Raw genomic sequence first — 12,878 nt, forward strand, 5'->3', positions numbered from 1 at the left:
TTTACTGAGATATGATTGGCATATCTCAGTAAGGGGTACAGTTTGATCTTTGACATACAATTACAGCTGTGAAATACTCACCGTAATCAAGACAGTAAAAATATCCATTACTCCCCAAACATTTTCTCATGCCCGTCCCTAATCCCTCTCTCCCACCACTCTCTGTACCCCCACCCCTTCCCAGCTCCAGGTGACCACTAATCTGCTTTCTGTCACTATGGATTGTTTTGCACTTTCTGGAGTTTTATATGAATGAATTCAACCCCCCACCCAAAAACAACCAAGCCTGTTGCTGTCAAGTCGATTTTGATGCATAGCGAACCTATAGGACAGAGTAGAACTGCCCATAGAGTTTCTAAGGAGCGTTTGGTGGATTTGAACTGCTGACCTTTTCATTAGCAGTCATAGCTCTTAACCACTATACCACCAGGATTTCCGGATTCATCCAACATCTGCATTTTTTCTGCCTTTGACTTAGCGTAATGCCATTGCTGTGGCGTGTATCAACAGATTATTCCTCTTCGTGGCTGAATAGTATTCCATCCACCTGTCGATGGGCATTTGGTTTGTTTCTAGGTTTTAGCTATTCAAATAAGGCTACAAGGAGCATTCGTGTGCATGCGCCTCCAAAAAAAGTCCAAGACTAATGCCTCTGCCCCAACCTAAAAACTCAGTACCATGTAGAGACTCTCAAGTATGGGTCACAGAGGTAATCTTCTTGTTTCTGGAACCTTCTAACTCTCACAGCTCATTCACCAAACCTGCAGCAAATGGCAACAGGCCAGGACCATCAGATTCTGGCCTGTCTTGTTAGCCAGATGCTTATTGAGTGCATCTGAAGCAACTGAGGCTCAAGTCACATGTGTGTGGGACCAGTGAGGAGTTTGTAGTGTTAAAAGGACAGTCCTTAAAGTACCAAATAAAAGGAACCTGCCTAAACCCAGTAGAAACCATGTGGGGAAAAAGAAAAATCAAAGGGCATGAACCAAGAGCAGACTGCCCAGCGTCAGCCACAACATGGCGGTGGTTTCCATGGCTTTGTACACTCCTTTGGGTAAGGTACAACCTGAATTTTCCGAGCCCCAGTTTACTCGTCTGTTAAGGATACCTGTAGCTAGCTCCTGGAATTGTGAGGGTTAAACAAGATAAAAGGTGTGAAGCACTTGGTGCCCTATGCTTGATGCAGAGGAAGTCCTTACTGAGAGATTACAGTCTGTTCCTAGTGCTTGTTATGGGACTGATGTTATTGCCTGGGAGGAGCCCTGGTGGCATAGTAGTTAAAGCTCTTCGCCGCCAACTGATAGGTGGGCAGTTCAAACTCACCAGCCCCTCTACGGGAGAAAGAAGTGGCAATCTGCTTCTGTAAAGATGACAGACTTGGAAACTCTGTGGGGCGGTTCTACTCTATCCTATAGGGTCACTATGAGTCAGAACTGACTCCACGGCAACAGGTTTTGGTTTGGTGTCTCCTGGCTGCTCTTGGAAACAATGGAGCTGGTTTCATTGGACGTTCCATTTCAATTCCATTTTGATAACACTGATTGCAGTATACACATGGGACCTGGATTTTAGAATTTTAGTTGCTGCTCCTGTTCCTTATACCAAAAAAAAAAAAAACAAAGCCCGTTGCCATCCAGTTGATTCCGACTTATCGCAACCCTGTAGGACAGAGAAGAACTGCCCCATAGAATTTCCAAGGCCATAAATCTTTTAGGAAATAGACTGCCATATCTTTCTCCTGCGGAGCGGCTGGTGAGTTCGAACTGCTGACGTTTTGGTTAGCAGCTGAGTGTGTTGTAAATCCCCATGTTCTCATATAGCCAAATGGATTTTATCACCACAGGCAGTCCCCAGGTTAAGAATGTTCAATTTACGTACAACCCGTAGTTACAAACCAACCACCGCATAGGCTATTATATTAAAAATTCGAGGTACATACAATGGTTCATAATAAGAAATGAGCACTTCTTTGCCACACATATCAAAACATTATTATTACTGTATTACTATGTTAAAGGTGTTTTAGTATCTCTGGAAGTGTTTTTTTAACGTCTTTTATGCATAGCAAGGTACACTATATACTAAGACAAACATTTGACTAGTTAATGCTAGATATGAACATTACCTGACTGTTCAGACTTACGTACGAATTCAACTTAAAGACAGACTTAGGAATGGAACTCGCTCGTAATACAGGGACTGCCTATACTTTCATTTTTTCCCTCTAGAAGCTACTTCCAAAGCCAAAATCATTGCCCTGGAGACAATTTTGATCATATCAACCTTATAGGACAGAGTAGAACTAACCCCATAGGGTTTCCAAGGCTTTAAATCTTTAGAGAGTCAGACTCCCACATCTTTCTCCCACAGAGTGGCTGGTGGGTTCGAACCACTGACCTTTCAGTTAGCAGCCAATCACTTAACCACTATGCCACCAGGTCCCCAGAAGCTATGGGGTCATTTTAAATTTCATTTTGGCACTATAACTCAGGTACGTAAGATGTTCCAGATGCCCAGAGAAAGAAGTTGGCCAGACACCAAGAAGGAGCTGAATCTAGAAAATGGGAAAAAATGTGAGAAAAAATCATCTCCTTGACACTTTCAGAGGTTTTGATGTGGTATGGAAGTTGATATAGAGATCTGTGAGTCAGGACTCTCTGTAAGAACTAGGACATGTTACTCAACCTCTCCCAGCCTTAGACCTGGACATCTCTACCTCTAGCTGTGTGACCTTGGGAAAGGTGCCAAGTTGCCTTGGTTTTCTCATGTGTAAAATGGGAACTCCAGTGTCTTTCCTATAGATTGTTATGGGAATGAAATGCATTCATATATGTGAAATGCTTAGACAGTACTCAGAACGCAATAAGGTTAGCTATTATTATTATTGCTAATAACTTATTCATATTTCAAATATGACTGTTTTCAATCAAGCATTCTTAAGCTCCTTCATGCCAAGGCCTCCTTTGGTGGAATGACGAAATCTATGGTCCTTTTCTGAAAGCCAGGTGTTTAAATGAATAAAATAAAATCCATATGATTTCAAAGGAAACCAACTATATTGAGACACGAAAATATTTTTTTAACTATGATAAAATAATATATGTACTTCATTAACATACTCAATAACAGGAATAACAATATTCATTAATATATACAATAACCACAAATTTCAAAGTGATAAGCATAAATGATATTTCAAAAAATATGCAACAACTATAATATCTGAGACTTCTTATTGGTAAGAAGGTCATGGAATATTGTGGTATGTTGCCTCTACTTGTAATTGAAGGAAATGCTAAATTTTAGTTAAAGACTGGTGAAAATAATGATGAAATTTCTTTTGTATCCAAGTTCATGGGCTTCTGAATTCTGTTCATGGACTTCTGGACCAGACAATCCCTAAGGTCCATACCAGGTCTTACAGCCTGATTTAGAACCACAGGCTGACAGGGAGTGGTGATGGACTCCTTGGGAAACTTTTCATGCATTGCCTTGTTACTGTGCTTGGTTTTCTATACAGAGGCCTAGAGAAGAACCCCTTCCCAAGGAGCAAGTTATTCCTGCTATATTCAAAGTGAATAAACAGGTCTATACCCCACCCCCCCCCCAAAGACTGTCTCATTCCTCAAGCAATTTAAATAGGACTTGCAGTTTACTTATATAGAAGGAGCTTTTAAAAACCCTAAAGGTAGAATCTAACTAAATGAAAATTCAGGGAGGAAGGAAGAAAAATGAAGTCAGCTGCAAGTTACTCGTGTAAACAGAAGAAAAAAGGTAAGGATTATCCACAAATAATAGGTAATCCAGAAACATTTGCTTTACATGTTAACAGAAGAAAAAAGGTAAGGATTATGCACAAATAATAGATAATCCAGAAACATTTGCTTTCCATTACCATCACAGGACTCAGCTGATAGGAGCAAGCTTGTAAATACAAGCACAGTCAGCCTTCACAGGTTCACTCCACTCCCTCTTGTCTGCACTCAACCACGCTTTAACTTGATCCTCTTAAGCCTCAAGTAACTACAGATCATCCGTATGTACAAGTAAGAGTCACATTTTAAAAGTAGGAAGAGAAAGAAGAAAAAAACTTAGTTGGATGACACCCAATTTACACAATGATCAGAGTAAATGGTCTCATAAAACAAGGCCAAACAATAAAGTGGACAGTTCTGCCTTGAACTATCCAAGCAAAATTGTTATTAAGGAATCTCAACTACAACATTTTTCCCCTCCCTTTGTGTCTCAGGGGCTCTTCCTAGTACATGGGTAAAAGTCTGGAACATTTATTCCCTACTCTTTTTTTTTTTTCTAGGCATAAAAAACACTAGTTGCTGTCGAGTTGACTCCAGCTCATGGTGACCCTGTGTGTTTCACAGTAAAACTGTGCTCTGTGGGAGTTTCAGTGGCTTATATTTTGGAAGTAGATTACCAGACCTTTGTTCCAAGGTACTTCTGGGTGGATTCAAAACCTCCAGGCTTTTGGTTAGCAACAGAATATGTGAACTGTTTGCACCAGCCAGGAACTCCACTCTAGGCCTAGCTATTCTTATTCAGCCTTCAATCCCAGCTTAAACGTCATGCCCTGAGGAAGGTCTTCACTCTATCCTGATCTGTTCCTTTATAGCAATTATCAAAATTTATCATTTGTAGTCATTTGTTTGTGGGTTTATTTGTTCACTATCTGTCTTCTTACTGAACTACAAGCCTCATGACTGTAGGGATTGTATCTATTTTTTTCATCAGTGTTTATCCAATGCCCAGTACAGTGCCTGGCACATAGTAGGTGCTCAGTAAATTTTTTAAATTGTGCTTTAGGTGAAAGTTTACAGAGCAAATTAGTTTCTCATTAAACAAATAATACACAAATTATTTTGTGATATTGGTTGTCAACCCCAAGACATGTCAACATTCTCCCCTTCTCCACCCCAAGTTCTCTGTCTCCAATTGTGCAGTTTTCCTGTCCCTTCCTGCCTTCTCGTCTTTGCTTTTGGGCTGGTGTGCCCATTTAGTCTTGAATACACAACTGAATTAGAAGCACGTTCCTCACATGTATTATTGTTTGCCCTATAGACCTGCCTAATCTTCGGCTGAAGGGTGAATCTCAGGAGTGTACTGAGTTAAAAGGGTGTCCAGGGGCCATACTCTCCGGGTTTCTCCAGTTTTTGTCAGACCAGCAGGTCTGGTCTTTGTGAATTTGAATTTTGTTCTACATTTTTCTCCTGCTCTGTCCATGACCCTCTATTGTGATCTTTGTCAGAGCAGTTGGTGGTGGTAGCCAGGCACCATCTAGTCCTTTGAACTAATCTTTTCCTTGTGTCTTTGGTTTTCTTCATTATCGTTTGGTCTAGCTGGGATGGAACCAGTAGATGTATTTTAGATGACTGCTTTTAAGACCCCAGATGCTACTCACCAAAGTCGGATAGAGCACATTTTCTTTATAAACTATGTTAGGCCAACTGAGCTAGATGTCCTCCAAGACCATGTCAGTAAATACTTGTTGAACGACCGAACAATTAAATAAGGTCAACAATGACTTCCTGGTTGCTAAATCCATTGAATTTTTTCCTTTAAATTTAAAAAAAAATAAATTTCATGATTTTCCTGATTACAAAAATAATATATTAGAGAGTATGAAGAAGAAATTAAAATAACCTGCATTTACATCACTCAGAGATCCTGTTGCCCTCAAGTCGATTCCAGCTCATAGTGACCCTGTAGGACAGGGTAGAACTGCCCTATATGGTTTCCAAGAAGCACCTGGTGGATTCGAACTGCTGACCTTTTGGTTAGCAGCAGTAGCTCTTTAACCATTACGTCACCAGGGTTTCCCTCACCCAGAGATAATAGCTTTTATATTTGTATAGTTGTCTACATTTTCTTATTGTTATATCTTTGTGTGTATAGAAATGCACGAAATGTAATTAAAATTAAACCTCATACATAGTCGTATATCCTGACTTTTTTTCACTTGACATTAAATAACAACAATTTTTCAAGTCATTAAAATCTTTTCTAGAACATCACTTAATGAGTTCATCACATGCTCTTAAATGACCGAACCGTCATTTATTCCACCAATTCCATGTTATTGGGCCTGTAGATTAATTCTGAATTTTCACTTATAAATGATGCTGAAATGGACATCTTTGTCTGGTAATTTTTGCATGGGCTCTTTTCAGTCCTATTCTTTTTATGCTGAATATATTTGGTAATTTCCCATTGTTTTTGACCTAAAGAAGTGTCCATGTTATACAATCAACCAAACACTTGGCCTTTCTGTGTCATTTAGCATCACTGTCCACTCCCCTCAAGTTGTAATTCTTTCCCCACTTCCTCTTAAACTTTCTACTTCCTTAATCATTTTCTTCTTGGTCTCTTTTGCCCTCCAGTCGACCTAACCTCCTTTGAATGCTGGTGTCCCCTGAAGCTCTGCCCCGGCCTCTTCCTGGTGTGCGCGTTACCTCTGGGCAATGTCACCCATGCCCTTCACTTTAGCCATTGCTTAGATGTCCTGGATCCATGTCTTCAGCCCTGGTCCATGATTCCTGGGCACGAGGCATATAGCTCCACCTAAATGCTCCACCATGACCCCAAATCCAGTTAGACTGTGTGGTTCAAGTTCCAGCTCAACCACCAATTACATCTGTGGCTTTGTTCTTTTTTATAAAATGACCGTATTAACGGTGCCTACCTCTAAGGTTATTATTATAAGAATTATATCAGTTAATCATATTTCATCAGTTCTAAGACATACTCCTCCCACCCCAACCCAACACACACAGATTTTTAGCAGCTCTGAAATGAAAACATATTTTACAATGATGGCATAACATGGTTTTATTGGCAGCAATTTTTCTTCTTCTTCAAAAAAAAAAAAAAAAAAACTCATTGCCATCAAGTTGATTCCAATTCACAGCGACCTCACAGGACAGAGGAGAACTGCCTATAGGGTTTCCAAGTGTGTAATCCTTTACAGGAGAAGACTGCCACATCTTTCTCCTGCAAAGCGGCTGGTGGATTTCAACTGCTGACCTTTTGGTTAGCAGCCGAGTGCTTAACTACTGGTACATAAATCAATGGCTGGCAGTCTATTATCAACGAGACACAGTTTGTACTGAGCATGCAGGAAGTGCTCAGTAAATGTTCTTGATGGTGATATTCCAAGCAGAGGCCCACCAAACCTGTTCCACTGTTAGTTCCTACTTTAACTAATCTCCCCATAGTCACCCAGTCACTTAATCCTAATGTCTGTAATTCATTCTTCACACCTTACGCTTCTCGTGACTACATCTTAATCAGGTGCCAACTGCGACCGACCCCTCCTCTCTAACAGTTTTCTTCTCATCTGCTGTTGCTGCCTGACTCAGGTTGTCTTCATCTCTCCTCTGGACCACTACGGTAGACCCTTAGTTGGTTTCCCTTCCAGTCTTATTTTCTCCAATCCGTTCTCCTCCCTGTCTCCAGAGTGACCTTTCTAAAGTTATGAAGTTTGAACATATCGCTCCCTGTTTAAAGCCATTCGGTAGCATCCCAATGCCTTCAAAACAATGACAGAACTACTTAAGCTGCACCCAAGGTCCCCCAAAATGCAGCCTCCCATAATTCGGCCACACCAGCATACTTAAATTTCCCCAGATGTGCCCAGCTGCTTTAGGTCATCATGCTACGTGGTATACCCTTTCTCTCCTTGCTTGCCTGGTAAAGGCCTACTACTCATTCAAGACTCAGTTTCAGCATCCCTTTTTCTCCTAACTGCCACCTCTCCCCATGGCCCTCAGGAAGTCCTAAGCATCCCCGACTTGTGCCCCCAAAGCATTTATAACACAAGGTTGTATTTATCCCTCTACATACCATCCTTCTCAACTGAGTTATATAGGTCTCTGAGTACAGGGACTTTCTTGCCCTACTCTGAAGCCCATCATCTCCCAATCCTAGTGCCTGAAGAAGGATGGGCTTATTAAATGTTTGCTGAATGGATAACAATGAGCAAATGCTGACCTCCCTGAGAGGTCCTTCCTGCCCCAGAGGTTGGTTAGCCCCCCTTGTAGACACACAGTCTCATTCTCTTGAATGCAGAATGATAAACTTCTGTCACCCATTCTTTAACTATCTCAGTATTTCAAGAAACGTGTGTGTTATTTTTTGGAGTCTAAACAGGAGAAAAAGAGAACAGGAGCTTTGCAGAGTGCGAAAAGAGAACAAAGCCATTCTGGAACGGATCACAAAATCGAAGCCCTGGTATCAAGCTCAAAGATGGCATGAAGACTGGGCAAGGATTGAAAAGTACAGGGATGCCATTGGGAAATACCCACGAAGATGGTATAATACACCAAGTGAAAAGGTAATTTTAGATTTTTTTTTATCTTAAATCCAAGTTTATTTGAAAATTCCACTTTATTTCATCAGATACCTGGATCTGCAGATTCTTGGCTTGGTTAAGGCATTTTGTTGTACTGTAAGCCAGTGTACACCAAATGGGCAAATCCCAGCCATAGAATACATGGAATGAGGACTCACTGGTGAATTGCCTCACAAATTTACGAGAAGATAATAATGAGCTCAACTGATTGATTGTGACTCCTGGGGGAAAGATCCAGTGAAAATAATAACTTAGCAGGATAGTACACATAAAACCTGGTTAGAAAATCAAGTGGCAACCTCGGATTAGCCATCACACACTGCAACAGACAGGCAAAGAAAATGAGTGATTTTGAAAGAGTTTCCCAGACAATTTAAACCCTAAACTCTCCCTCTTCATGGTCTCCTTATTGCTGGCAAAACCATAATTCTGAATGAAGAAAGAGGAGATTTTCACTCTGTCATTAATTACCCTGTTTGGAAATGTTCCAATGAATCGAATTAATTAAAGAGTTGAAAAAACCTTCACTCACCTTACCTGTCTATATAGCCATTATATGGGGAGACATTTCACATATTTTTTTTTAGGTAGTCAGATCTGTCAATATTTTTCTCTAAGGCATCTGGTTTTTATGCCATACTTAAAAAGGCTCCACCAAGTGAAGATTATTAAAATAGTCTCCTATATTTTCTCATAAAACTTTTATGGTCTTCTTGATTGCCTTTAAATCTTTAATAAAAATGGCATGTAACATATATGAAATTTTTGTAAGTTGCATAAATTAGAGGTCAAAGTTCATTTTTTTTACAAATGTACTACAAGTTTAAACATCAGCTTGTAATATCAAAAACTTTTAATAGTCTTCATACTTCAGAAAAATTGCTTTCCAGAAGTTTACAGCCATTTACATTCCCTTAGGAGTCCACACGGTGGCTGCAACGACGGACTGAAGCATAGCAATAATTCTGAGGATGGCGCAGAACTGGGCAGTGTTTTGTTCTGTTGTACATAGGGTCACTTTGAGTCGGAACCGATTCCATGGCACCTACACCAACAACAACAGGAGTCCCCAGGTGGTACAAATTGTTCATGGAAAGTTGGAACTTCAGGAGACACCTGGCAATCTACTTCCAAAAATTCAGCCACTGAAAACCCCATGGAACACAGCTCTACTCTAGCACCATGAGTCGAGTCCATTCGGCAGCAACTGGTTTTGGCTTTGTTGTTATTAACAATCCCACGTGACCAAGTAGAACTGCCCCATAGGGTTTCCTAGCTGTGATCTTTACAGGAGAAGATTGCCGGGTCTTTTCTCCCTTGGAGTCGTTGGGTGGGTTTGAATCATCAACCTCTTTATCAGCAGTTGAGCACTTAGGCATTGCACCACCATGGCTCCTTGGTTTTGGTTTGTTGTTGATGTTATGTGGCATCTAGTCAGTTCCAACTCATAGCGACCCTATAGGACAGAGTAGAACTGTCTCATACGGTTTCCAAGTTGCTACTGGTAGATTTGAACTGCCTGCCTTTTGGTTAGCTGCCCAGCTCTAAACTATTGTGCCACGTACATAAAAAACCCATTTCACGCTCCACCACCAGCATTCCAAGTTAATGTGTGGGGGTAAATCACCACTTTGCTAGTATGACTGACAAAAAAAAAGTAGTATCTTGTTTGATTTTGCACTTCTCTGATAGCTAGTGAAGCTGAGTATTTTTTTCCTATTTTTATTGGCCATATATTTCTTTATAGGAATAGTTTATGTCCTGTGCCCACTTTTCTGTTGGGATCTTGGAGCTTTTGTTCATTTTGCTATGTCTATTGCACTCCTTTGGCCTGTATCTGTCTCATATATTTTTGGCTACCATCTTATTTTTAATATTTCTGTATTTATTTGTTTTAGGTATGTCACCCTATAGGACCATTATGCCAACAGGGTTTCCATCATGGTTACCCTTAACCACTGCCCCACCAGGATTTTCCTCTTATATGCACACTACCGTAATTTTACTTTTTAACCTAGTCTGAGAAGGTTTTTTCCTTAGTTTTATTCATTTAGGAAACCCTGGTGGCATAGTGGTTAAGAGCTACAGCTGCTAACCAAAAGGTTGGCAGTTTAACTCCACCAGGTGCTCCTTTGAAACTCTATGGGGCAGTTCTACTCTGTCTTATAGGGTCACTATGAGTCGGAATTGACTCAATGGCAATGAGTTTTTATCCATTTATATTTATTGACGTAAATACTGTGTTCTCACTTCTGCTTTTGTTTCCTTTTTTCCCCTTTTATATTGTTGTTGTTTCCTTTAGCAAATGTCAAAAAAAAAAAAAGTGCTTGGAAACTATGCTTCAAGTCTATCCTTTATTTACTTACTTTGAATCTATTGCTGTTCCCTCTTTACGTACAGGAAACAGAGCCCATGAGCGAAGACAAACGCTCAGATAAAGTAAAACAAAGAAAGGGAAAGTGGAAGTCCCTAGAAATAGGGTTTCCTGTAGCAAAGCAGCGCAGAGAAGTCTCCTTTATGTGACGTGTCACCAGTTCTGTCTGAACACATTTCCACTATGTACTCCTGTATATAGACTCCAGTATATGCCTGTCATGGATTGAATTGTGTCCCCCACAAAATGTATCAACTTGGTTAGGCCGTGATTCCCAGTATTGTGTGGTTGTCCTCCATTTTGTGATTGCAATTGTATGTTGAGAGAACGAAGGTGGGATTGTTACACCACCTTTACCCAGGTCACCTCCCTGATCCAATGTAAAGGGACTTTCCCTGGGGTGTGACCTGTACCACCTTTTATCTCTCAAGAGATAAAAAGGAAAGGGAAGCAAGCAGAGAGTTGGGGACCTCATACCACCAAGAAAGCTGTACCAGGAGCAGAGCACAACCTTTGGACCTGAGGTTCCTGTATTGAGATGCTCCCAGACCAAGGGAAGACTGATGACAAGGACCTTCTTCCAGAGGCGACAGAGAAAGCCTTCCCCTGGAGCTGATGCCCTGAATTTGGACTTGTAGCCTATTAGACAGTGAGAGAATAAATTTTTGTTTGTTAAAGCCATCCACTTGTGGTATTTCTGTTATAGCAGCACTAGATGACTAAGACAATGCCCCTGGGAGAAGGCCCTGAGCGAAATGGTGCCTTAGGAGAGAAGTACTAACCGCACTGGCAAAAATCAGATCTCAAGGAAGAGAGCAAGAGCTGACTTCCTGGGCAGCCACCCCATCCCCGACCTGTCCAGCTCTGGGTCTGCCTGGTGAGGCTCTACAGCTACTCTGTACTTTTCTTCTTTATGAAAAAGACAGAGATGGAAAGCATCAGGACGCAACTACCAATCCATTGTTTCTTGACTTCAAGTCAGAATTGTAATCTGGGCATCCCAAATCAAAAAACAGTTTTGTTATGAGCTGCCTCCATCTAGTAGTGTTTTTGTTTGTTTGTTTGTTTGTTTGTCTGCTTGTTTTTTTAAGTTCCCAAACCCTTCAAGGAAACCCTGGTGGCATAGTGGTTAAGAGCTACGGCTGCAACCGAAAAGGTCAGCAGTTCAAATCCACCAGACACTCCTTAGAAACCCTATGGGGCAATTCTATTCTGTCTTACAGGGTTTCTATGAGTCAGAATTGACTCGACAGCAATGGGTTTGTTTTTTTTTTTTTTAAAGCCCTTTGACTTCTCTGTGTAACTGTGAGGGAGGAAAATAGTGACTGGAATAAAGACAAGAACTTCTTGTAGGGCTGGGAGGCCTGGAATTATAACTATCTCACTCATAAATTCCCTTTCCTTCCATTGGGCCTGACAGGCTCTGCTATGAAATAGCCTCTCTACTTATGTCTCAGCTTGCTTTCCTTGCCTCCCAGACTTTGAAACATACAGCACTTAGCCAGTGTCAAAGTCAGGAGGTTAGCATGATGCTTTTTAGGCTAGATTTCCTCCTTCAAGAAAGAAAAACCAGAACAAACTCCTGGAAAATTACAAGTTTAAGGAAAGAAAGAACTCACTTTCATAGGATCAGAAAGCTAGAAAACAGTCCTAAGAAACACCTCCCATATGTCTGGTAGCCGGCCCCTTGGCCCACTGTCCAGAGTGGAAGATGAGACACCATCGTTCTTGGATGTTCTGCTCAACGGGGTCTTGCTCCTTTGCTGGTCCTGCACAGAAAGGATATGACACAGTTTACAGTTCTAAAAATATTGCTTCTCCATTGATTTGTCATGAAAACCTTACTCTTTTCTTCTAGACTCTGCATGTTGTTATTGTTAGTTGCCATTGAGTCATCTCCAACTTGTGGTGACCCCGTGCACAACAAAACAAAACGTTGCCCCATTCTACACTGTCTTCATGATCGGTGACACGTTTGAGTCCAGTCAAACAATATACAGTTCTGATCCAAAGGATTTTCACTGGCTAGTTTTCAGAAGCCAACCACCAGGCCTTTCCGTCTAGTCTGTCTTAGTCTGGAAGCGCTGCTGAAATCTGTCCACCATGGGTGACCCTGTTAGTGTTTGACATACTGGTTGGCAT

The 12,878-nt window shown here is 41.0% G+C and overlaps 1 protein-coding gene across 1 annotated transcript in view; it reads left to right on the forward strand.

The window, feature by feature from the left end:
• CFAP97D2 (CFAP97 domain containing 2) overlaps nt 1–11,114 on the forward strand; it is a 31,418-nt gene extending 20,304 nt beyond the window's left edge. Inside the window, exons 4-5 of the mRNA XM_049856371.1 lie at nt 8,152–8,344; nt 10,763–11,114. Of these exons, the coding sequence (XP_049712328.1) occupies nt 8,152–8,344; nt 10,763–10,885 (316 nt within the window). The 3' untranslated portion in view covers nt 10,886–11,114. The remainder of the gene's footprint in view (nt 1–8,151; nt 8,345–10,762) is intronic.
• The last annotated feature ends 1,764 nt before the right edge of the window (nt 11,115–12,878 follow it).

Source organism: Elephas maximus, chromosome 17, assembly GCF_024166365.1.
Source record: "Elephas maximus indicus isolate mEleMax1 chromosome 17, mEleMax1 primary haplotype, whole genome shotgun sequence".
Taxonomy (NCBI): domain Eukaryota; kingdom Metazoa; phylum Chordata; class Mammalia; order Proboscidea; family Elephantidae; genus Elephas; species Elephas maximus.